This window comes from Rhinoderma darwinii, chromosome 6, assembly GCF_050947455.1.
Source record: "Rhinoderma darwinii isolate aRhiDar2 chromosome 6, aRhiDar2.hap1, whole genome shotgun sequence".
Taxonomy (NCBI): Eukaryota; Metazoa; Chordata; class Amphibia; order Anura; family Rhinodermatidae; genus Rhinoderma; species Rhinoderma darwinii.
This window is the reverse complement of record NC_134692.1, coordinates 2,196,790-2,224,356: the sequence shown is the minus strand read 5'-3', so window position 1 is coordinate 2,224,356 and position 27,567 is coordinate 2,196,790. Positions and strand designations below refer to the sequence as shown.

The 27,567-nt window shown below is 46.1% G+C and overlaps 1 protein-coding gene across 1 annotated transcript in view; it reads right to left on the bottom strand.

Annotated features, from left to right (window-relative positions):
* Nucleotides 1-14,149: 14,149 nt before the first annotated feature.
* The window catches only part of HEG1 (heart development protein with EGF like domains 1), a 56,873-nt gene continuing 43,455 nt past the window's right edge, over nt 14,150-27,567 (bottom strand). The window contains exons 11-13 of the mRNA XM_075829012.1: nt 25,127-25,214; nt 16,194-16,368; nt 14,150-15,033 (exon numbers count right to left, since the gene is read on the bottom strand). Of these exons, the coding sequence (XP_075685127.1) occupies nt 14,890-15,033; nt 16,194-16,368; nt 25,127-25,214 (407 nt within the window). The 3' untranslated portion in view covers nt 14,150-14,889. The remainder of the gene's footprint in view (nt 15,034-16,193; nt 16,369-25,126; nt 25,215-27,567) is intronic.

Here is a 27,567-nt window from a genome sequence, read left to right as displayed (position 1 = left end):
TACGGGACTTGTTATATACGGGGCTTGTTGTTATATACGGGCTTGTTATATACGGGACTTGTTATATACGGGGCTTGTTATATACGGGGCTTGTTATATACGGGGCTTGTTATAGACGGGACATGTTATAGACGGGACATGTTATAGACGGGACATGTTATAGACGGGACATGTTATAGACGGGGCTTGTTATAGACGGGGCTTGTTATAGACGGGGCTTGTTATAGACGGGGCTTGTTAGACGGGGTTTGTTATAGACGGGACATGTTATAGACGGGACATGTTATAGACGGGACATGTTATAGACGGGGCTTGTTATAGACGGGGTTTGTTATATATACGGGACTTGTTATATATACGGGACTTGTTATATATACGGGACTTGTTATATACCGGACTTGTTATATACGGGGCTTGTTATATACGGGACATGTTATATACGGGGCTTGTTATATACGGGGCTTGTTATAGACGGGGCTTGTTATAGGCGGGCTTGTTATATACTGGGCTTGTTATATACTGGGCTTGTTATATACGGGGCTTGTTATATACGGGGCTTGTTATATACGGGGCTTGTTATATACGGGGCTTGTTATATACGGGGCTTGTTACAGACGGGACTTGTTACAGACGGGACTTGTTACAGACGGGACTTGTTACAGACGGGACTTGTTACAGACGGGGCTTGTTACAGACGGGGCTTGTTACAGACGGGGCTTGTTATAGACGGGGCTTGTTATAGACGGGGCTTGTTATAGACGGGGCTTGTTATAGACGGGGCTTGTTATAGACGGGGCTTGTTATAGACGGGGCTTGTTATAGACGGGGCTTGTTATAGACGGGGCTTGTTATAGACGGGGCTTGTTATAGACGGGGCTTGTTATAGACGGGGCTTGTTATAGACGGGGCTTGTTATAGACGGGGCTTGTTATATACGGGGCTTGTTATAGACGGGGCTTGTTATAGACGGGGCTTGTTATAGACGGGACTTGTTATAGACGGGACTTGTTATAGACGGGACTTGTTATAGACGGGACTTGGCTTGTTATAGACGGGACTTGTTATAGACGGGGCTTGTTATATACGGGGCTTGTTATATATACGGGACTTGTTATATATACGGGACTTGTTATATATACGGGACTTGTTATATATACGGGACTTGTTATATACGGGACTTGTTATATACGGGGCTTGTTGTTATATACGGGCTTGTTATATACGGGACTTGTTATATACGGGACTTGTTATAGACGGGACTTGTTATAGACGGGACTTGGCTTGTTATAGACGGGGCTTGTTATAGACGGGACTTGTTATAGACGGGACTTGTTATAGACGGGACTTGTTATAGACGGGACTTGTTATAGACGGGACTTGTTATATACGGGACTTGTTATAGACGGGGCTTGTTATAGACGGGGCTTGTTATAGACGGGGCTTGTTATAGACGGGGCTTGTTATAGACGGGGCTTGTTATAGACGGGGCTTGTTATAGACGGGGCTTGTTATAGACGGGGCTTGTTATAGACGGGACTTGTTATAGACGGGACTTGGCTTGTTATAGACGGGACTTGTTATAGACGGGACTTGGCTTGTTATAGACGGGGCTTGTTATAGACGGGGCTTGTTATAGACGGGGCTTGTTATAGACGGGGCTTGTTATAGACGGGGCTTGTTATAGACGGGGCTTGTTATAGACGGGGCTTGTTATAGACGGGACTTGTTATAGACGGGACTTGTTATAGACGGGACATGTTATATACGGGACATGTTATATACGGGCCATGTTATAGACGGGCCATGTTATAGACGGGGCTTGTTATAGACGGGGCTTGTTATAGACGGGGCTTGTTATAGACGGGGCTTGTTATAGACGGGGCTTGTTATATACGGGACTTGTTATATACGGGACTTGTTATATACGGGGCTTGTTATATACGGGGCTTGTTATATACGGGGCTTGTTATATACGGGGCTTGTATATACGGGACATGTTATATACGGGACATGTTATATACGGGGCATGTTATATACGGGGCATGTTATAGACGGGGCTTGTTATAGACGGGACTTGTTATAAACGGGACTTGTTATAGACGGGACTTGTTATATACGGGACTTGTTATATACGGGACTTGTTATATACGGGACTTGTTATATACGGGACTTGTTATATACGGGACTTGTTATATACGGGACTTGTTATATACGGGACTTGTTATATACGGGACTTGTTATATACGGGACTTGTTATATACGGGACTTGTTATATACGGGACTTGTTATATACGGGACTTGTTATATACGGGACTTGGCTTGTTATAGACGGGGCTTGTTATAGACGGGGCTTGTTATAGACGGGGCTTGTTATAGACGGGGCTTGTTATAGACGGGGCTTGTTATAGACGGGGCTTGTTATAGACGGGGCTTGTTATAGACGGGGCTTGTTATATACCGGACTTGTTATATACGGGGCTTGTTATATACGGGACATGTTATATACGGGGCTTGTTATATACGGGGCTTGTTATATACGGGGCTTGTTATAGACGGGGCTTGTTATAGGCGGGCTTGTTATATACTGGGCTTGTTATATACTGGGCTTGTTATATACGGGGCTTGTTATATACGGGGCTTGTTATATACGGGGCTTGTTATATACGGGGCTTGTTATATACGGGGCTTGTTATATACGGGGCTTGTTATATACGGGGCTTGTTATATACGGGGCTTGTTATATACGGGACATGTTATATACGGGACTTGTTATATACGGGGCTTGTTATAGACGGGGCTTGTTATAGACGGGGCTTGTTATAGACGGGGCTTGTTATAGACGGGGCTTGTTATAGACGGGGCTTGTTATATACGGGGCTTGTTATATACGGGGCTTGTTATATACGGGGCTTGTTATATACGGGGCTTGTTATATACGGGGCTTGTTATATACGGGGCTTGTTATATATCGAACTTGTTATAGACGGGACTTGTTATAGACGGGACTTGTTATATACGGGGCTTGTTATATACGGGACATGTTATATACGGGACTTGTTATATACGGGGCTTGTTATAGACGGGGCTTGTTATAGACGGGACTTGTTATAGACGGGACTTGTTATAGACGGGACTTGTTATAGACGGGACTTGTTATAGACGGGACTTGTTATAGACGGGACTTGTTATATACGGGACTTGTTATAGACGGGACTTGTTATAGACGGGACTTGTTATATACGGGGCTTGTTATATACGGGGCTTGTTATATACGGGGCTTGTTATATACGGGGCTTGTTATATACGGGGCTTGTTATATATCGAACTTGTTATAGACGGGACTTGTTATAGACGGGACTTGTTATATACGGGGCTTGTTATATACGGGACATGTTATATACGGGACTTGTTATATACGGGGCTTGTTATAGACGGGGCTTGTTATAGACGGGACTTGTTATAGACGGGACTTGTTATAGACGGGACTTGTTATAGACGGGACTTGTTATAGACGGGACTTGTTATAGACGGGACTTGTTATATACGGGACTTGTTATAGACGGGACTTGTTATAGACGGGACTTGTTATATACGGGGCTTGTTATAGACGGGGCTTGTTATAGACGGGGCTTGTTATAGACGGGGCTTGTTATAGACGGGGCTTGTTATAGACGGGGCTTGTTATAGACGGGGCTTGTTATAGACGGGGCTTGTTATAGACGGGGCTTGTTATAGACGGGGCTTGTTATATACGGGGCTTGTTATAGACGGGGCTTGTTATAGACGGGGCTTGTTATAGACGGGACTTGTTATAGACGGGACTTGTTATAGACGGGACTTGGCTTGTTATAGACGGGGCTTGTTATAGACGGGGCTTGTTATAGACGGGGCTTGTTATATACGGGGCTTGTTATATATACGGGACTTGTTATATATACGGGACTTGTTATATATACGGGACTTGTTATATATACGGGACTTGTTATATACGGGACTTGTTATATACGGGGCTTGTTGTTATATACGGGCTTGTTATATACGGGACTTGTTATATACGGGACTTGTTATATACGGGACTTGTTATAGACGGGACTTGTTATAGACGGGACGGGGCTTGTTATAGACGGGGCTTGTTATAGACGGGACTTGTTATAGACGGGACTTGTTATAGACGGGACTTGTTATAGACGGGACTTGTTATAGACGGGACTTGTTATAGACGGGACTTGTTATATACGGGACTTGTTATAGACGGGGCTTGTTATAGACGGGGCTTGTTATAGACGGGGCTTGTTATAGACGGGGCTTGTTATAGACGGGGCTTGTTATAGACGGGGCTTGTTATAGACGGGGCTTGTTATAGACGGGACTTGTTATAGACGGGACTTGGCTTGTTATAGACGGGACTTGTTATAGACGGGACTTGGCTTGTTATAGACGGGGCTTGTTATAGACGGGGCTTGTTATAGACGGGGCTTGTTATAGACGGGGCTTGTTATAGACGGGGCTTGTTATAGACGGGGCTTGTTATAGACGGGGCTTGTTATAGACGGGGCTTGTTATAGACGGGGCTTGTTATAGACGGGGCTTGTTATAGACGGGACTTGTTATAGACGGGACTTGTTATAGACGGGACATGTTATATACGGGACATGTTATATACGGGCCATGTTATAGACGGGCCATGTTATAGACGGGGCTTGTTATAGACGGGGCTTGTTATAGACGGGGCTTGTTATAGACGGGGCTTGTTATATACGGGACTTGTTATATACGGGACTTGTTATATACGGGGCTTGTTATATACGGGGCTTGTTATATACGGGGCTTGTTATATACGGGGCTTGTATATACGGGACATGTTATATACGGGACATGTTATATACGGGGCATGTTATATACGGGGCTTGTTATAGACGGGGCTTGTTATAGACGGGACTTGTTATAAACGGGACTTGTTATAGACAGGACTTGTTATATACGGGACTTGTTATATACGGGACTTGTTATATACGGGACTTGTTATATACGGGACTTGTTATATACGGGACTTGTTATATACGGGACTTGTTATATACGGGACTTGTTATATACGGGACTTGTTATATACGGGACTTGTTATATACGGGACTTGTTATATACGGGACTTGTTATATACGGGACTTGTTATATACGGGACTTGGCTTGTTATAGACGGGGCTTGTTATAGACGGGGCTTGTTATAGACGGGGCTTGTTATAGACGGGGCTTGTTATAGACGGGGCTTGTTATAGACGGGGCTTGTTATATACCGGACTTGTTATATACGGGGCTTGTTATATACGGGACATGTTATATACGGGCTTGTTATATACGGGGCTTGTTATATACGGGGCTTGTTATAGACGGGGCTTGTTATAGGCGGGCTTGTTATATACTGGGCTTGTTATATACTGGGCTTGTTATATACGGGGCTTGTTGTATACGGGGCTTGTTATATACGGGGCTTGTTATATACGGGGCTTGTTATATACGGGGCTTGTTATATACGGGGCTTGTTATATACGGGGCTTGTTATATACGGGACATGTTATATACGGGACTTGTTATATACGGGGCTTGTTATAGACGGGGCTTGTTATAGACGGGGCTTGTTATAGACGGGGCTTGTTATAGACGGGGCTTGTTATAGACGGGGCTTGTTATATACGGGGCTTGTTATATACGGGGCTTGTTATATACGGGGCTTGTTATATACGGGGCTTGTTATATACGGGGCTTGTTATATACGGGGCTTGTTATATATCGAACTTGTTATAGACGGGACTTGTTATAGACGGGACTTGTTATATACGTGGCTTGTTATATACGGGGCTTGTTATATACGGGACATGTTATATACGGGACTTGTTATATACGGGGCTTGTTATAGACGGGGCTTGTTATAGACGGGGCTTGTTATAGACGGGACTTGTTATAGACGGGACTTGTTATAGACGGGACTTGTTATAGACGGGACTTGTTATAGACGGGACTTGTTATAGACGGGACTTGTTATAGACGGGACTTGTTATAGACGGGACTTGTTATAGACGGGACTTGTTATAGACGGGACTTGTTATAGACGGGACTTGTTATAGACGGGACTTGTTATAGACGGGACTTGTTATAGACGGGACTTGTTATAGACGGGACTTGTTATAGACGGGACTTGTTATAGACTGGGCTTGTTATAGACGGGGCTTGTTATAGACGGGGCTTGTTATAGACGGGGCTTGTTATAGACGGGGCTTGTTATAGACGGGGCTTGTTATAGACGGGGCTTGTTATAGACGGGGCTTGTTATAGACGGGGCTTGTTATAGACGGGGCTTGTTATAGACGGGGCTTGTTATAGACGGGGCTTGTTATAGACGGGGCTTGTTATATATCGGGCTTGTTATATATACGGGACTTGTTATATATCGGGCTTGTTATATATACGGGACTTGTTATATAACGGACTTGTTACATACGGGACATGTTACAGACGGGACATGTTACAGACGGGACATGTTACAGACGGGACATGTTACAGACGGGACATGTTACAGACGGGACATGTTACAGACGGGACATGTTACAGACGGGACTTGTTACAGACGGGGCTTGTTACAGACGGGGCTTGTTACAGACGGGACTCGTTACATACGGGACTCGTTACATACGGGACTCGTTACATACGGGACTCGTTACAGACGGGGCTCGTTACAGACGGGACTCGTTACATACGGGACTCGTTACATACGGGACTCGTTACATACGGGACTCGTTACATACGGGACTCGTTACATACGGGACTCGTTACATACGGGAATCGTTACATACGGGACATGTTACATACGGGACATGTTACATACGGGACATGTTACATACGGGACATGTTACATACGGGACATGTTACATACGGGACATGTTACATACGGGACTTGTTACAAACGGGACTTGTTACAAACGGGACTTGTTACATACGGGACTTGTTACAGACGGGGCTTGTTACAGACGGGGCTTGTTACAGACGGGGCTTGTTACAGACGGGGCTTGTTGTAACATACGGGACTTGTTGTAACATACGGGACTTGTTGTAACATACGGGACTTGTTGTAACATACGGGACTTGTTGTAACATACGGGACTTGTTGTAACATACGGGACTTGTTGTAACATACGGGACTTGTTGTAACATACGGGACTTGTTGTAACATACGGGACTTGTTGTAACATACGGGACTTGTTATATACTGGGCTTGTTGTTACATACGGGACTTGTTATTACATACGGGACTTGTTATTACATACGGGACTTGTCATATACGGGACTTGTTGTTACATACAGGACTTCTCTAGAGCTGCACCTGCTCTCTCTCCTTCTCACTGTCCAATCACTTTATCAGGTGACGTCCGCAGTGATTTCCTTTTTTCCTGGTGAGGTCCCCAGTAGTTGATCGGGGGGCGTCCTGCTCTGAGACCCCTAATCTCCGCTGCTATTGTCGGGGGTTTGTTCCGGCCTCAGGAAGCGCGCGCGGCCTCCATGCAGGTAAATGAGCGCGCGGCCCCTGTAACCTCCGTACATCATGGGGCAGGTCAAGGGTTTATAAAGGGGAACTCTCCTCGACACCCCCGTGTGGACCTGAAGCTTCATCGTTCTGTAGACCGTTAATAATATTGGCGTTTCATACGACCGGCTGAAAAAAAAAGCTACGTTGCAGTGAATTGCGTGAAATGTATTAAAATTTGCACATCCGTTATGAGAAGCTGTCGATTTCCAACAAATATTGCGCCATTTTCTGACTTTCACTTCAATAAATTTGTCTGAAGTTATGGAGACCGCGCCCCCTCCACTGTGACCGCGTTCACGGTTTCCACATTTTGGCGAGTTCTGCATTTAAAATGAATTTTTTTTGCACTATTTTAGCGCACGCGATGATTTGCGAAAATTTTGGGAACTTTACGCCAAAAACTGGCAAATACATTGATGGCTGTGGGCCTTTGTGTTTCTCACCATTGTCAAAATCCCTGCTTGTTGTCAGTGAACGGGAATATCTTTGTTTACATCCAGATCATGAATACCCGTTCTATTTTAACACTTCTCACAGCTGAGGGTTTGTTACAATTTTATGCAATATAGACAATGTTGCTGCAGAATTTACTTTGTCCCTTAACTATAACCTGGATGCCAGACTAATAATCTAAATGGTCAAAAGTGTCACCTGTGTGTGCGCTCGCGGGACATCCCGTTCCACAACCCTGCGTGTTAATAGGAAGCCCCCCCCCCCTTTTGCGGGTATAACAGCCCCAACTCCTCAGGGAAAGCTTTCCACAAGATTTTGGGGTGTCTGTGGGAGTTTGTGCACACTTTTTTGAGGTTCGGCGCTGAGGTTGGGGGAGCTCTGGATGGGGTTGAGGTCCGGACTCGTTCTTCCACCCCTCCCCCCAGGTCTTTATGGAGGTCTCTGTGGACTGGGGCGCAGTCATTCTTGAACAGGAAAGTACCCCAAACTGTTACCCCACTAGTGGGCAGCTACAATTGTTTGGCCCCATGACACGACTGTGCGGAGCTGCTTTTGCCGTCAGTATAGGGCCCATTATGTCCTAGGGGCCAATGCACATGACCATGGTTTCCACATCTCTTGCGTTGGTCGGAGCCCGGACCTCAAAACCATCAGACGCGTCATTTTTTGGGCCACCTTTACTGTCCGGGCTCGTTACCTCCGCATCTTGTGTGTGTGTACGCTCCGTGATCACGGGCCCCGCACACCTCTACGGTCGCGTGCATGAGGCCTGACATGTCTTTGTATGCTGTAACATTAACCCTTCACTGGAACTAAGTGTCCGAACCCTGAAAAATGCCCCCAGCCCATTCCCCCTCCTCCTGATGTTACAGTAGTCGCTGTGTATTTCGGTAGGTAACGTTCTCCTCGCATCTGCCAAACCCAGATCCCTCCATCAGACTGCCAGATAGTGAGCCGTCATTCATCCCTCCAGGGAACACGCTGAGTCCAGTGATGACGTGCTTTACACCACTCCAGCTGCTGCTTGGCATTGTGCATGGTGATCTTAGGCCATGAAGCTCTGGGCGCACGGTTCTGGTGTCACTTCCTGAGGCGGCGTGGAGCTCTGTAGTCCGTGATCCAACAGAGGACAGGCGATTATGACACTCCACGCGTGGCGCCGCTCTCGGGTGTCCATGGTCTACCACTTGCTGAGCTGTTGCTACTCCCAGACACTTCCACTGCCGGGGGCGAATTCAGGTGGGGGCTAAACGTACCAGCTTTTGTTTTCTTTAAATTGGCTGTTACCTATTGGATTAACCCTATAGATAACGGCCGATCATACTCCCCTCTCCCAGCTCTTGGGTTCTGATGCTGTGCAGCGTGAGGAGGGGAGTATATAGAGGGGTCTAATTATTAAAGGGGGATAGTCTGGATAAGTTTTGGGGTCCGGTCTGGGGTCTGAAATAAAGGGGTATTTTCAATTTAGACGTTTATGCCATATTCATAGGATATACCATAAACGTCTGATAGATGAGGGTCTCCGCTCTAAGTCCAATTGAAAAGATTGATTTGCCTACCGGCAAAAAAGCCCTGTTTTCCAACTATCAGAATAGAAAATAATAAAGTGTTTATTTGATTTTTGCGACAAAGACAAACTACATATACGTAAAAACAAGGTCCATTGCTGACTGCAATCAGCACAGTGCAAAGTATAAGGAGCCTAGAGCTAACGGCTGCAGCACGTTGCACCCAGCTCACAATTAGATTCTAGGAGTCAGCAGGACAAGTATTTAAAATAGAAATGGAAGCCCCCCCGACGTTTCGCTACGATGTAGCGTCTTCAGGGGTATCGGGGCTACTCCGCTCTAAGTCCCGCACCGATATAGAGAACGGGGGTCACCCAACGACCGTTTCTCCTGGTGCGGCGGGGACTGTTGTATGGAAGGTACAGAAACAGCTGAGCAGCGTAACAAATATTGAAAAGAATGGGAAGAGCCGCGCGGCCCGGAGCATCTATCAGACATTTCTCATATCCTGTAAGTAGGGAACAACCCTGTCATTTAGTGGCTTGGTCCGGGGTCTGAATGTGCGTTGCTATACAGGACGGGGATGGCTGCAGAAGAGAAGAGCCAACGATGTCTCAGCAGGAAACTCTGTAGTGCTCAGGAGAAGTCGTCCATGGAGGTCTGGACCGGATGGAGAAGAAAAGGAAAGAGAACGTCTACAATCAGAAATGTCACCTGTGAGTCACATCATGTAATAGTTCTGTTTTCTGCTGTTGTCTTCTCAGTGCTGTATTCTCTTGAATGGTCTGCAGGGTGAGAATACTCTGCATAGCGCTGTGTAGACCTGGTGGCTGACCACTGTATGGCGGTTATATTGCTGCTCGTAATGTATTAGCGTACACTTGTCCTTGATTTATGCACCTGTTTGCAGTGGGTATGACTGAAACGCCTGAACTCAATATTAGGAGGGGGTAACCGTTACATACTTTTGGGCATAGAGAGTAAATTATAGCTAGGACAAGAGAGAGATTATTGCTACAGTTGTGTTTAGCTCACAGAGGATTGTCCACACCGATACATTGTAACAATCAGCTCTGTAAACAGGACGTTTTCAGCCTCTAGATGTAAGCAATAATATTTCCATTCACTGAAAGCAAGCAGATATATCGAACATAATGTATACTAAAAAATTAGCAGAACTTTATACAACGATGAAGCATTGTTTACAGAAGGCCACGTGACAGGCAGTGAGACTGCAGTGTCTAGAGCTCCCTGTACCCTCATTACATCCTCCTGTCACTTCCTTGTGAGCAGGTAAAGCCCCAATAATATCAGGAAGTTAAGCAGTTACTAGCCACAGGTGACCTAAAGTCGTCATTAACCCTTGTGATGCATCCAGAGGTTCAGTCCATTAGCTGCTGACTGGTATAACGGCCGGCTCTTGCTGCTGCTGTCTGATATAACTGCCGGCTCTTGCTGCTGATGACTGATATAACGGCCGGCTCTTGCTGCTGCTGACTGGTATAACGGCCGGCTCTTGCTGCTGCTGTCTGATATAACGGCCGGCTCTTGCTGCTGCTGACTGGTATAACTGCCGGCTCTTGCTGCTGCTGCTGACTGATATAACTGCCGGCTCTTGCTGCTGCTGACTGATATAACGGCCGTCTCTTGCTGCTGCTGACTGATATAACTGCCGACTCTTGCTGCTGCTGACTGATATAACGGCCGGCTCTTGCTGTCTGATATAACGGCCGGCTCTTGCTGCTGCTGTCTGATATAACGGCCGGCTCTTGCTGCTGCTGTCTGATATAACGGCCGGCTCTTGCTGCTGCTGACTGATATAACAGCCGGCTCTTGCTGCTGCTGACTGATATAACGGCCGGCTCTTGCTGCTGCTGACTGGTAACGGCCGGCTCTTGCTGCTGCTGACTGGTAACGGCCGGCTCTTGCTGCTGCTGACTGGTAACGGCCGGCTCTTGCTGCTGCTGACTGGTAACGGCCGGCTCTTGCTGCTGCTGACTGGTAACGGCCGGCTCTTGGTGCTGCTGACTGGTAACGGCCGGCTCTTGCTGCTGCTGACTGGTAACGGCCGGCTCTTGCTGCTGCTGACTGGTAATGGCCGGCTCTTGCTGCTGCTGACTGGTAACGGCCGGCTCTTGCTGCTGCTGACTGGTATAGTGGATCATGCATAGGGTGCACACATGAATGTCCTATTTTTCAATGTTTTTACATCATGAGATCGGCTCATATATATATTTTATTATAAAGCCTTGTCTTACCATAACATAGAGCTTGTTAACCTAGCGCCATAATGGCTGACATGAGAATGGCGCACACAGGATTCACAGACCTGTCTATATAATTTTAGCGGTGGCCGGTGACTGTCACTCATAGGCTCCGAAATTGCTGCCACTTCCCGTTACACTAAGAAGAGTCACTCTGGAGCACAAACTGCAGCTCTGACAAGTGAAATACTGAGCGAGGAACAGGAGGACGCGGCGGTATCACTTCTTGTGTGATAATAATTCTGTAAATCTTTTACATCCGCCTGAGAGTTAACTGCGCTGTACTGATGTCTTATTCCATGTGCAGTACCAGATCCCTCCCATAGGGGGCAGCATGGGATAATCCGCTAATGCAGCTGCACCGCCCTCATCTGATTGTATTCACCCCCCCAGAAATGAGACAAGTGAAGCGCGGGAAATAATGACGTTCGGGTTTATTCATCTTCATCGGTTCGGAGTCTGACTACAACGCCAGCCCCATCACCGTACAAAAAGGATCCGAACACTACAAACGGACAAGGACGATGGTCATCTATACAGGTAGTGGCCCCTCGTGGGTGGTGCCGGGGGAGGGGCTAATACAGTGGTTTAACTGGCCACAGATGTGGATACATAGGTCACCTGACCAGATGATGGCGGCACCGGTGTTTAACTATTGAATTGCGAAGTAGAATGGACGCGGCTGCTTGTAGGATACATACAGGCTACGGTATAAATACGGCGAACGTCACCAGCGGCGGCACGGCCCAGAGCTGCTGGAGATCACGGGATTAGTTTACAGCTTGTGTAGAAAAATAAAATGTTACATTAAATAATTCCCCTCCTCCATTACAGGGTCGGGGGAGGGACCGATCTGAACCCCCAAAACTTGTGCTGGAGAAAACCAGTCAGAGGGGACACGGCCTGCGTGTAAAGAGAGGACACTGCGCAGCACCATCCGCACCATCACCGCCTCCATCCGCACCACCACCGCCGCCATCCGCACCACCGCCGCCATCCGCACCACCACCGCCGCCGCCATCCGCACCACCACCATCCGCACCACCACCATCCGCACCACCACCACCGCCGCCATCCGCACCACCACCGCCATCCGGTGCTGAGCAGCTTTATAAAAGTACATGTATTATACTCCAGTCACATCCAGAGCTGCAGTCACAATTCTGTTTTTCTTATAGAACTACAAGATCTGATATCTCACGGTGTCAATTTACAGGATCCTCGTCTGTACAGACCATGGAGGGCTCTGCTGTGTTGTGGGAGATATTGTATAAAGTACTCAGCTCTGGATGTGACTGGAGTATAAGACATGGAGTCACTGCAAAAGTTGGAAGGAATCTGTAAGTATAACTGACATATAAGACACAATAGAACAGTGACTGCAGCTCTGGATGTGACTGGAGTATAATACATGGTGTAACAGAAGAACAGTGACTGCAGCTCTGGATGTGACTGGAGTATAATACATGGTGTAACAGAAGAACAGTGACTGCAGCTCTGGATGTGACTGGAGTATAATACATGGTGTAACAGCAGAACAGTGACTGCAGCTCTGAATGTGACTGGAGTATAAGACATGATGTAACAGAACAGTGACTGCAGCTCTGGATGTGACTGGAGTATGATGTAATGTAGGATCAGCGTGAGAAGTGATTTTCTCATCATTATACGGCGCTTGTGTCTTTTCGTATTGTGCCCCTACACGCGGCGTTGGCCTCGCTTATGTGATGCATTCTTGTAACCCCCCGGGGCGGCGTCCATCGTGTCCAGTGTAACGGATGGCGGCTCCGGTCAGAGACCTGTTATTACTTCTTTCACATCCGCGTCGGGTTCAGACCTTCCCACCGGAGGAAGCCATGAACGGAAACTGACAAGTCCACTGCGCTATTGATTCCGCAAAAAAACGGAAACAAACAGAAACCATTAGCAACACAAGTATTACCAATACGGAAAGGTCTGACGGAACCCGACGCTGGTGTGAACGCGGTCTTAGTTGTGTAGAAAACTTGTGTTTCTACCACAAAATGACTTCAATGTAAAGAGCAAATGAGTGAACACCGCGCTCCCCGACAATGGAAGGATCGGCTGTGTATGACCGCCCCCCCCCCCCCGACAATGGAGGGATCGGCTGCGTATGACAGCCCCCCCCCCCCCCCCCGACAAATGAGGGATCGGCTGTGTATGACTGCCCCCCCCCCCCTCGACAAAGGAGGGATCGGCTGTGTATGACTCCCCCCCCGACGACAATGGAGGGATCGGCTGTGTATGACTGCCCCCCGCCCCCGACAATGGAGGGATAGGCTGTGTATGACTGCCCCCCCCCCCCCTCGACAAAGGAGGGATCGGCTGTGTATGACTGCCCCCCGCCCCCGACAATGGAGGGATTGGCTGTGTATGACCGTCCTATCTGGATACTCCCTGGAAAAGGGGCACCAGATGCCTCATGCCTCACAATCATTCCCTATGTCACAGCGGAGACAGCCGGACCCCCGCATCACGTTGCCTGGACCACAGGAGAACCTTCTGCACGTTGCGTCACGCCGCCGCCATATTGCTACATTGTAACACGGGGGATGATGAGAGTCGTGGTACAGGCCAAATGTCGTCACCAAGCGACCAATCAGATCCTACTATTTCATAAGTTGCTGCTTTTGGGGGACGTGTTCCTCGTATTTGTGGCGGTGGCGCGTGCGCAGCCTTGCGGTCAGCAGCTCCTGGCGGCTTCAGTCACATTTTTCCCACAGAAATTGTCCATAGTCAATAAATTACTGGAAATGATTGTCGCAGGACGTGCGGCGTCCGTTGTTTGCCGACTCTCGCCATCTATCAGCGACTACATTCAGATTATCCAGAACTGCACAGAAAAGGGACCAGAAACTGGCGCAGCCGGCTCACCCAGCGCATCTATCACAACAGCCGCCGTATCCTGACCCCGCGGTCCTGGCGCCGTCCATGGATCTTCCAGAATCAGCCGGATACAACGCTCAACGCCTGCTGCTAAATTACATTAGAGGGAGGTAAGATGGCGGCGGAGAGGCGTGATTCTGGGGTGCTGGGCTCCGGGCGGCCTCCCATCCTTCATCCTAGTCTAGAAGTAGTCCCTCCTCCTGTTCTCCTCGTTAATAAATGATGGGTTGTACTGTCCGGGGTAGATACACGAGTGGCGGGATCCCGGCGGCCCTGTGTACGGGTAAAGTCCGTTCCTCTCAATCTCCGAGTTCCTCAGTGCCGGCTAAAAATACAAAGAGAAGATCAATAATAGTGTAAAACAGGATATTATAGAGAGCAATATACAGGACATTATATAGGGTAATATAGAGGACGTTATATAGGGTCATATACAGGACATTATATAGGGTAATATAGAGGACGTTATATAGGGTCATATACAGGACATTATAGAGGTAATATACAGGCCATTATAGAGAGCAATGCACAGGACATTATAGAGGGTAATATACAGGCCATTATAGAGGTAATATACAGGCCATTATAGAGAGCAATGCACAGGACATTATAGAGGGTAATATACAGGGCATTATAGAGGGTGATATACAGGACATTATAGATGGTACTATACAGGACACTAGAGGGTAATATACAGGACATTATAGAGAGTATTATATAGGGTAATATACAGGACCTTATAGAGAGCAATGCACAGGACATTATATAGGATAATATAGAGGACGTTATATAGGGCAATATAAAGGATATTATATAGGGTTAAAGACAGGACATTATAAAGAGCAGTATACAGGACATTATATAGGATAATATACAGGATATTATATGGGGTAATATAGAGGACATTATACAGGCATTATGTAGGGTAATATACAGGACACTATAGAGGGTAATATACAGGACATTATAGAGAGTATTATATAGGGTAATATACAGGACATTATAGAGGGTAGTATACAGGACACTATAGAGGTTAAGATACAGGACATTATAGGGTAATATAGAGGACACTACACAGAGCAATATACAGGCATTATGTAGGGTAATAATCAGTACATTATATAGGGTAATAATCAGGACATTATATAGGGTAATATACAGGACATTATAGAGGTAATATACAGGACATTATAGAGGGTAGTATACAGGACACTATAGAGGTTAAGATACAGGACATTATAGGGTAATATAGAGGGACACTACACAGAGCAATATACAGGCATTATGTAGGGTAATAATCAGGGCATTATATAGGGTAATATACAGGACATTATAGAGGTAATATACAGGACATTATAGAGGTAATATACAGGACATTATAGAGGGTACAGAAGCTTAGGGTACACATTGAGAGCAGTGATCCGGTTCTGTTGATGCTGCCATTATATAATGGAATGTTCCCCCTCCCCCACTGCTGCCACTCACAGAATAGTAGACGTCCGTCATCTGGAGCAGGTTCTTGGTGCTGCCGTTCTCCTGCATCTCAATAGTCTCTCGCCCCCATTCTGATGATCGCGGAGTTTTCGGATATTCGGCGTAAGGCGACATCTGGAAATCTCCGCTCTTGAAAATGAGTTTACTGATGTCGTGTTTACCCTTCCTAGAAATTGGGGGAACATAAAGTTAATATTGTGTAAATATCAAGTCACCCCTCCCCCGAACTACCAGCCCCTGTGGCTAAATGTGGGGGCGGCCGACACCCAGTCCTGGGTTCACCACCATCACAGACAGGATTCCCTACTGTAAGAGCAGTCACACTATGGAACCTCTACTGTAAGAGCAGTCACACTATGGAACCTCTACTGTAAGATCATTCACACTATGGAACCTCTACTGTAAGAGAAGTCACACTATGGAACCTCTACTGTAAGATCAGTCACACTATGGAACCTCTACTGTAAGAGCAGTCACACTATGGAGCCTCTACTGTAAGAGCAGTCCCACTATGGAACCTCTACTGTAAGAGCAGTCCCACTATGGAACCTCTACTGTAAGAGCAGCCACACTATGGAACCTCTACTGTAAGAGCAGTCACACTATGGAGCCTCTACTGTAAGAGCAGTCACACTATGGAACCTCTACTGTAAGAGCAGTCCCACTATGGAACCTCTACTGTAAGAGCAGTCACACTATGGAGCCTCTACTGTAAGAGCAGTCCCACTATGGAACCTCTACTGTAAGAGCAGTCCCACTATGGAACCTCTACTGTAAGAGCAGCCACACTATGGAACCTCTACTGTAAGAGCGGTCACACTATGGAACCTCTACTGTAAGATCAGTCACACTATGGAACCTCTACTGTAAGAGCAGTCACACTATGGAGCCTCTACTGTAAGAGCAGCCACACTATGGAACCTCTACTGTAAGAGCGGTCACACTATGGAACCTCTACTGTAAGATCAGTCACACTATGGAACCTCTACTGTAAGAGCAGTCACACTATGGAGCCTCTACTGTAAGAGCAGCCACACTATGGAACCTCTACTGTAAGAGCAGTCACACTATGGAACCTCTACTGTAAGAGCAGTCACACTATGGAGCCTCTACTGTAAGATCAGTCACACTATGGAACCTCTACTGTAAGAGCAGTCACACTATGGAACCTCTACTGTAAGAGCAGTCACACTATGGAACCTCTACTGTAAGAGCAGTCACACTATGGAACCTCTACTGTAAGAGCAGTCACACTATGGAACCTCTACTGTAAGAGCAGTCACACTATGGAACCTCTACTGTAAGAGCAGTCACACTATGGAGCCCCTACTGTAAGAGCAGTCACACTATGGAGCCTCTACTGTAAGAGCGGTCACACTATGGAACCTCTACTGTAAGAGCGGTCACACTATGGACCCTCTACTGTAAGAGCAGTCACACTATGGAACCTCTACTGTAAGAGCGGTCACACTATGGAACCTCTACTGTAAGAGCGGTCACACTATGGAACCTCTACTGTAAGAGCAGTCACACTATGGAACCTCTACTGTAAGAGCAGTCACACTATGGAACCTCTACTGTAAGAGCAGTCACACTATGGAACCTCTACTGTAAGAGCGGTCACACTATGGACCCTCTACTGTAAGAGCAGTCACACTATGGAACCTCTACTGTAAGAGCAGTCACACTATGGAGCCTCTACTGTAAGAGCAGTCACACTATGGAGCCTCTACTGTAAGAGCAGTCACACTATGGAACCTCTACTGTAAGAGCAGTCACACTATGGAGCCTCTACTGTAAGAGCGGTCACACTATGGAGCCTCTACTGTAAAAGCGGTCACACTATGGAACCTCTACTGTAAGATCAGTCACACTATGGAACCTCTACTGTAAGAGCGGTCACACTATGGAACCTCTACTGTAAGATCAGTCACACTATGGAACCTCTACTGTAAGATCAGTCACACTATGGAGCCTCTACTGTAAGATCAGTCACACTATGGAACCTCTACTGTAAGAGCAGTCACACTATGGAACCCTCTACTGTAAGAGCAGTCACACTATGGAACCTCTACTGTAAGAGCAGTCACACTATGGAACCTCTACTGTAAGAGCAGTCACACTATGGAACCTCTACTGTAAGAGCAGTCACACTATGGAACCTCTACTGTAAGAGCAGTCACACTATGGAACCTCTGCTGTAAGATCAGTCAAACTATGGAGCCTCTACTGTAAGAGCAGTCACACTATGGAACCTCTACTGTAAGATCAGTCACACTATGGAGCCTCTACTGTAAGAGCAGTCACACTACGGAACCTCTACTGTAAGATCAGTCACACTATGGAACCTCTACTGTAAGATCAGTCACACTATGGAACCTCTACTGTAAGATCAGTCACACTATGGAGCCTCTACTGTAAGAGCAGTCACACTATGGAACCTCTACTGTAAGAGCAGTCACACTATGGAGCCTCTACTGTAAGAGCAGTCACACTATGGAACCTCTACTGTAAGAGCAGTCACACTATGGAGCCTCTACTGTAAGAGCAGTCACACTATGGAGCCTCTACTGTAAGAGCAGTCACACTATGGAACCTCTACTGTAAGAGCGGTCACACTATGGAGCCTCTACTGTAAGAGCGGTCACACTATGGAGCCTCTACTGTAAGAGCGGTCACACTATGGAACCTCTACTGTAAGATCAGTCACACTATGGAACCTCTACTGTAAGAGCGGTCACACTATGGAACCTCTACTGTAAGATCAGTCACACTATGGAACCTCTACTGTAAGATCAGTCACACTATGGAGCCTCTACTGTAAGATCAGTCACACTATGGAACCTCTACTGTAAGAGCAGTCACACTATGGAACCCTCTACTGTAAGAGCAGTCACACTATGGAACCTCTACTGTAAGAGCAGTCACACTATGGAACCTCTACTGTAAGAGCAGTCACACTTTGGAACCTCTACTGTAAGAGCAGTCACACTATGGAACCTCTACTGTAAGAGCAGTCACACTATGGAACTTCTGCTGTAAGATCAGTCAAACTATGGAGCCTCTACTGTAAGAGCAGTCACACTATGGAACCTCTACTGTAAGATCAGTCACACTATGGAGCCTCTACTGTAAGAGCAGTCACACTACGGAACCTCTACTGTAAGATCAGTCACACTATGGAACCTCTACTGTAAGATCAGTCACACTATGGAACCTCTACTGTAAGATCAGTCACACTATGGAGCCTCTACTGTAAGAGCAGTCACACTATGGAACCTCTACTGTAAGAGCAGTCACACTATGGAGCCTCTATTGTAAGATCAGTCACACTATGGAGCCTCTACTGTAAGATCAGTCACACTATGGAGCCTATACTGTAAGAGCAGTCACACTATGGAACCTCTACTGTAAGATCAGTCACACTATGGAACCTCTACTGTAAGAGCAGTCACACTATGGAACCTCTGCTGTAAGATCAGTCAAACTATGGAGCCTCTACTGTAAGAGCAGTCACACTATGGAACCTCTACTGTAAGATCAGTCACACTATGGAGCCTCTACTGTAAGAGCAGTCACACTACGGAACCTCTACTGTAAGAGCAGTCACACTATGGAACCTCTACTGTAAGATCAGTCACACTATGGAACCTCTACTGTAAGATCAGTCACACTATGGAGCCTCTACTGTAAGAGCAGTCACACTATGGAACCTCTACTGTAAGAGCAGTCACACTATGGAGCCTCTACTGTAAGAGCAGTCACACTATGGAACCTCTACTGTAAGAGCAGTCACACTATGGAGCCTCTACTGTAAGAGCAGTCACACTATGGAGCCTCTACTGTAAGAGCAGTCACACTATGGAACCTCTACTGTAAGAGCGGTCACACTATGGAGCCTCTACTGTAAGAGCGGTCACACTATGGAACCTCTACCGTAAGATCAGTCACACTATGGAACCTCTACTGTAAGAGCGGTCACACTATGGAACCTCTACTGTAAGATCAGTCACACTATGGAACCTCTACTGTAAGATCAGTCACACTATGGAGCCTCTACTGTAAGATCAGTCACACTATGGAACCTCTACTGTAAGAGCAGTCACACTATGGAACCCTCTACTGTAAGAGCAGTCACACTATGGAACCTCTACTGTAAGAGCAGTCACACTATGGAACCTCTACTGTAAGAGCAGTCACACTATGGAACCTCTACTGTAAGAGCAGTCACACTATGGAACCTCTACTGTAAGAGCAGTCACACTATGGAACCTCTGCTGTAAGATCAGTCAAACTATGGAGCCTCTACTGTAAGAGCAGTCACACTATGGAACCTCTACTGTAAGATCAGTCACACTATGGAGCCTCTACTGTAAGAGCAGTCACACTACGGAACCTCTACTGTAAGATCAGTCACACTATGGAACCTCTACTGTAAGATCAGTCACACTATGGAACCTCTACTGTAAGATCAGTCACACTATGGAGCCTCTACTGTAAGAGCAGTCACACTATGGAACCTCTACTGTAAGAGCAGTCACACTATGGAGCCTCTATTGTAAGATCAGTCACACTATGGAGCCTCTACTGTAAGATCAGTCACACTATGGAGCCTATACTGTAAGAGCAGTCACACTATGGAACCTCTACTGTAAGATCAGTCACACTATGGAACCTCTACTGTAAGAGCGGTCACACTATGGAACCTCTACTGTAAGATCGGTCACACTATGGAACCTCTACTGTAAGAGCGGTCACACTATGGACCCTCTACTGTAAGAGCAGTCACACTATGGAACCTCTACTGTAAGAGCAGTCACACTATGGAGCCTCTACTGTAAGAGCAGTCACACTATGGAGCCTCTACTGTAAGAGCAGTCACACTATGGACCCTCTACTGTAAGATCGGTCACACTATGGAACCTCTACTGTAAGAGCAGTCACACTATGGAGCCTCTACTGTAAGAGCGGTCACACTATGGAGCCTCTACTGTAAGAGCGGTCACACTATGGAACCTCTACTGTAAGATCAGTCACACTATGGAACCTCTACTGTAAGAGCGGTCACACTATGGAACCTCTACTGTAAGATCAGTCACACTATGGAACCTCTACTGTAAGATCAGTCACACTATGGAGCCTCTACTGTAAGATCAGTCACACTATGGAACCTCTACTGTAAGAGCAGTCACACTATGGAACCCTCTACTGTAAGAGCAGTCACACTATGGAACCTCTACTGTAAGAGCAGTCACACTATGGAACCTCTACTGTAAGAGCAGTCACACTATGGAACCTCTACTGTAAGAGCAGTCACACTATGGAACCTCTACTGTAAGAGCAGTCACACTATGGAACCTCTGCTGTAAGATCAGTCAAACTATGGAGCCTCTACTGTAAGAGCAGTCACACTATGGAACCTCTACTGTAAGATCAGTCACACTATGGAGCCTCTACTGTAAGAGCAGTCACACTACGGAACCTCTACTGTAAGATCAGTCACACTATGGAACCTCTACTGTAAGATCAGTCACACTATGGAACCTCTACTGTAAGATCAGTCACACTATGGAGCCTCTACTGTAAGAGCAGTCACACTATGGAACCTCTACTGTAAGAGCAGTCACACTATGGAGCCTCTACTGTAAGATCAGTCACACTATGGAGCCTCTACTGTAAGAGCAGTCACACTATGGAACCTCTACTGTAAGAGCAGTCACACTATGGAACCTATACTGTAAGATCGGTCACACTATGGAACCTCTACTGTAAGAGCGGTCACACTATGGAACCTCTACTGTAAGAGCGGTCACACTATGGAACCTCCACTGTAAGAGCAGTCACACTATGGAACCTCTACTGTAAGAGCAGTCACACTATGGAACCTCTACTGTAAGATCAGTCACACTATGGAGCCTCTACTGTAAGAGCAGTCACACTATGGAACCTCTACTGTAAGATCAGTCACACTATGGAACCTCTACTGTAAGAGCAGTCACACTATGGAACCTCTACTGTAAGAGCAGTCACACTATGGAACGTCTACTGTAAGATCAGTCACACTATGGAACCTCTACTGTAAGATCAGTCACACTATGGAACCTCTACTGTAAGAGCAGTCACACTATGGAACCTCTACTGTAAGAGCAGTCACACTATGGAACCTCTACTGTAAGATCAGTCACACTATGGAACCTCTACAGTAAGAGCAGTCACACTATGGAACCTCTACTGTAAGAGCAGTCACACTATGGAACCTCTACTGTAAGATCGGTCACACTATGGAACCTCTACTGTAAGAGCGGTCACACTATGGAACCTCCACTGTAAGAGCAGTCACACTATGGAACCTCTACTGTAAGAGCAGTCACACTATGGAACCTCTACTGTAAGATCAGTCACACTATGGAGCCTCTACTGTAAGAGCAGTCACACTATGGAACCTCTACTGTAAGATCAGTCACACTATGGAACCTCTACTGTAAGATCAGTCACACTATGGAACCTCTACTGTAAGAGCAGTCACACTATGGAACCTCTACTGTAAGAGCAGTCACACTATGGAACGTCTACTGTAAGATCAGTCACACTATGGAACCTCTACTGTAAGATCAGTCACACTATGGAACCTCTACTGTAAGAGCAGTCACACTATGGAACCTCTACTGTAAGAGCAGTCACACTATGGAACCTCTACTGTAAGATCAGTCACACTATGGAACCTCTACAGTAAGAGCAGTCACACTATGGAACCTCTACTGTAAGAGCAGTCATACTATGGAACCTCTACTGTAAGATCAGTCACACTATGGAGCCTCTACTGTAAGAGCAGTCACACTATGGAGCCTCTACTGTAAGAGCAGTCACACTATGGAACCTCTACTGTAAGATCAGTCACACTATGGAGCCTCTACTGTAAGATCAGTCACACTATGGAACCTCTACTGTAAGAGCAGTCACACTATGGAACCTCTACTGTAAGAGCAGTCACACTATGGAACCTCTACTGTAAGAGCAGTCACACTATGGAACCTCCACTGTAAGAGCAGTCACACTATGGAACCTCTACTGTAAGAGCGGTCACACTATGGAACCTCTGCTGTAAGATCAGTCACACTATGGAACCTCTACTGTAAGAGCAGTCACACTATGGAACCTCTACTGTAAGAGCAGTCACACTATGGAACCTCTACTGTAAGAGCAGTCACACTATGGAACCTCTACTGTAAGATCAGTCACACTATGGAACCTCTACTGTAAGATCAGTCACACTATGGAGCCTCTACTGTAAGATCAGTCACACTATGGAGCCTCTACTGTAAGAGCAGTCACACTATGGAACCTCTACTGTAAGAGCAGTCACACTATGGAGCCTCTACTGTAAGAGCAGTCACACTATGGAACCTATACTGTAAGAGCAGTCACACTATGGAACCTCTACTGTAAGATCAGTCACACTATGGAACCTCTACTGTAAGATCAGTCACACTATGGAGCCTCTACTGTAAGATCAGTCACACTATGGAGCCTCTACTGTAAGAGCAGTCACACTATGGAGCCTCTACTGTAAGAGCAGTCACACTATGGAACCTCTACTGTAAGAGCAGTCACACTATGGAACCTCTACTGTAAGATCAGTCACACTATGGAGCCTCTACTGTAAGAGCAGTCACACTATGGAACCTCTACTGTAAGAGCAGTCACACTATGGAACCTCTACTGTAAGAGCAGTCACACTATGGAACCTCTACTGTAAGATCAGTCACACTATGGAACCTCTACTGTAAGATCAGTCACACTATGGAGCCTCTACTGTAAGATCAGTCACACTATGGAGCCTCTACTGTAAGAGCAGTCACACTATGGAGCCTCTACTGTAAGATCAGTCACACTATGGAGCCTCTACTGTAAGATCAGTCACACTATGGAGCCTCTACTGTAAGATCAGTCACACTATGGAACCTCTACTGTAAGATCAGTCACACTATGGAACCTCTACTGTAAGATCAGTCACACTATGGAGCCTCTACTGTAAGAGCAGTCACACTATGGAGCCTCTACTGTAAGAGCAGTCACACTATGGAGCCTCTACTGTAAGAGCAGTCACACTATGGAACCTATACTGTAAGAGCAGTCACACTATGGAGCCTCTACTGTAAGAGCAGTCACACTATGGAGTCTCTACTGTAAGAGCAGTCACACTATGGAACCTCTACTGTAAGAGCAGTCACACTATGGAGTCTCTACTGTAAGAGCAGTCACACTATGGAACCTCTACTGTAAGAGCAGTCACACTATGGAGCCTCTACTGTAAGAGCAGTCACACTATGGAGCCTCTACTGTAAGAGCGGTCACACTATGGAGCCTCTACTGTAAGAGCAGTCACACTATGGAACCTCTACTGTAAGAGCAGTCACACTATGGAGTCTCTACTGTAAGAGCAGTCACACTATGGAACCTCTACTGTAAGAGCAGTCACACTATGGAGTCTCTACTGTAAGAGCAGTCACACTATGGAACTCTCTGCCTCAGGATGTTGTGATGGTTGATTCTTGTTCAGGAGGGGCTTTGATGTCTTTCTTGATAAATATAATATTACAGGATATCAGTACTAGATTCTGGAGATGGGATTTATTCTGATTTTCATATTTGGAGTTGGGGAAGAATTTCCCCCTAATGAAGCAATTAGTATCATCCTCATGGGGGAGGGGGGGCTTTATGTTCCTGTGGATCAACACAGTAGATTATAGGTTGGACGTGTCTGTTTTCAACCTTACATATAGTTACATAGTTCGTTACTATATGTAACTATGTTATGAGCGCGGTTACTGGGGAAGTTCTCTGCAAGGTATTAAGAATTATAGAGCAATATTCTGCAGGTTAAAGTGATTTATGGTGAAATGTCAGACGGTGAGAGCACAGACCTGCAACAAGTGACGGTCAACGCAACGACCAGAATGAGGAGGAGTCCTCCGCCGGCTGCCGCGATGATTACGGTGATCAGCTGGTACGCTGCGGGGAAAAATCAAGTCAGTTCAGCTGAAGAAAAAAGGCGGAATCAGAGCAAAGAGCAGAACGTCAGCGCCGCCATGGAGCCGGGCTATACAGTGAAGGAAATAAGTATTTGATCCCTTGCTGATTTTGTAAGTTTGCCCCCTGTCAGTCATGAACAGCCTAGAATTTTTAGGCTAGGTTAATTTTACCAGTGAGAGATAGATTATATAAAAAAAAAATTAAAAAAATCACATTGTCAAAATTATATATATTTATTTGCATTGTGCACAGAGAAATAAGTATTTGATCCCTTTGGCAAACAAGACTTAATACTTGGTGGCAAAACCCTTGTTGGCAAGCACAGCAGTCAGACGTTTTTTGTAGTTGATGATGAGGTTTGCACACATGTTAGATGGAATTTTGGCCACTCCTCTTTGCAGATCATCTGTAAATCATTAAGATTTCGAGGCTGTCGCTTGGCAACTCGGATCTTCAGCTCCCTCCATAAGTTTTCGATGGGATTAAGGTCTGGAGACTGGCTAGGCCACTCCATGACCTTAATGTGCTTCTTTTTGAGCCACTCCTTTGTTGCCTTGGCTGTATGTTTCGGGTCATTGTCGTGCTGGAAGACCCAGCCACGAGCCATTTTTAATGTCCTGGTGGAGGGAAGGAGGTTGTCACTCAGGATTTGACGGTACATGGCTCCATCCATTCTCCCATTGATGCGGTGAAGTAGTCCTGTGCCCTTAGCAGAGAAACACCCCCAAAACATAATGTTTCCACCTCCATGCTTGACAGTGGGGACGGTGTTCTTTGGGTCATAGGCAGCATTTCTCTTCCTCCAAACACGGCGAGTTGAGTTAATGCCAAAGAGCTCAATTTTAGTCTCATCTGACCACAGCACCTTCTCCCAATCACTCTCAGAATCATCCAGATGTTCATTTGCAAACTTCAGATGGGCCTGTACATGTGCCTTCTTGAGCAGGGGGACCTTGCGGGCACTGCAGGATTGTAATGTGTTACCAATGGTTTTCTTGGTGACTGTGGTCCCAGCTGCCTTGAGATCATTAACAAGTTCCGCCCGTGTAGTTTTCGGCTGAGCTCTCACCTTCCTCAGGATCAAGGATACCCCACGAGGTGAGATTTTGCATGGAGCCCCAGATCGATGTGGATTGACAGTCATTTTGTATGTCTTCCATGTTCTTACTATTGCACCAACAGTTGTCTCCTTCTCACCCAGCGTCTTACTTATGGTTTTGTAGCCCATTCCAGCCTTGTGCAGGTCTATGATCTTGTCCCTGACATCCTTAGAAAGCTCTTTGGTCTTGCCCATGTTGTAGAGGTTAGAGTCAGACTGATCATTGAGTCTGTGGACAGGAGTCTTTTATACAGGTGACCATGTAAGAGCTGTCTATAATGCAGGCACCAAGGTGATTTGGAGCAGTAACTGGTCTGGAGGAGGCTGAACTCTTAATGGTTGGTCGGGGGTCACATACTTATTTCTCTGTGCACAATGCAAATAAATATATATCATTTTGACAATGTGATTTTCTGTTTTTTTTATATAATCTATCTCTCACTGGTAAAATTAACCTAGCCTAAAAATTCTAGACTGTTCATATCTTTGACAGCGGGCAAACTTACAAAATCAACAAGGGGTCAAATACTTATTTCCTTCACTGTATATTACGGGGCTGACACCAACACATATATATGTGATGATACTAACTGTATATAGAGGACAGGGTGTATATGTATATTGGGGACAGGGATGTATATGTATAAAGGGGACAGGGGTGTATAATGTATATAGAGGACACGTGTATATATAGTGGATGGGGCATATGTATATAGTGGACATGGGTATATGTATATAGGGGACAAGCGGTATACAGTATGTATATAGGGGACACGTGTGTGTGTATATATAGAGGACGGGGTATATGTATATAGAGGACAGGGGGTATATGTACATACGGGACAGATACTTTGTATTGTTTTCATTGTGCTGTGTATCAGGGTCTCCGGTCATTACACTGAGTGTTGTTATGGAATAAATATATGTATAATGTATCTGGGACCCCAAGGAGTGAAATGTTATGGAAGAGGAACATGTATTAGAATATATTCTGGGAAAGGTAATGGAATGGATATGCAGACATTCTTTAGATAGTAGAAATTGGGGCCCTACAAGGACTTACCAGACACGAAGGAGTCTGTTTGATGTTTAATGTTTAGATGTTTAATGTTTAAATGTTTGATGTTTAATGTTCAAGGTTTGTGTATACAGCCAAGATAAGATAAGGACCAGGCACCAGATCAACAACTAAGAGATAAGAACAATGTACATTGTGACATAGATCACAAGGGA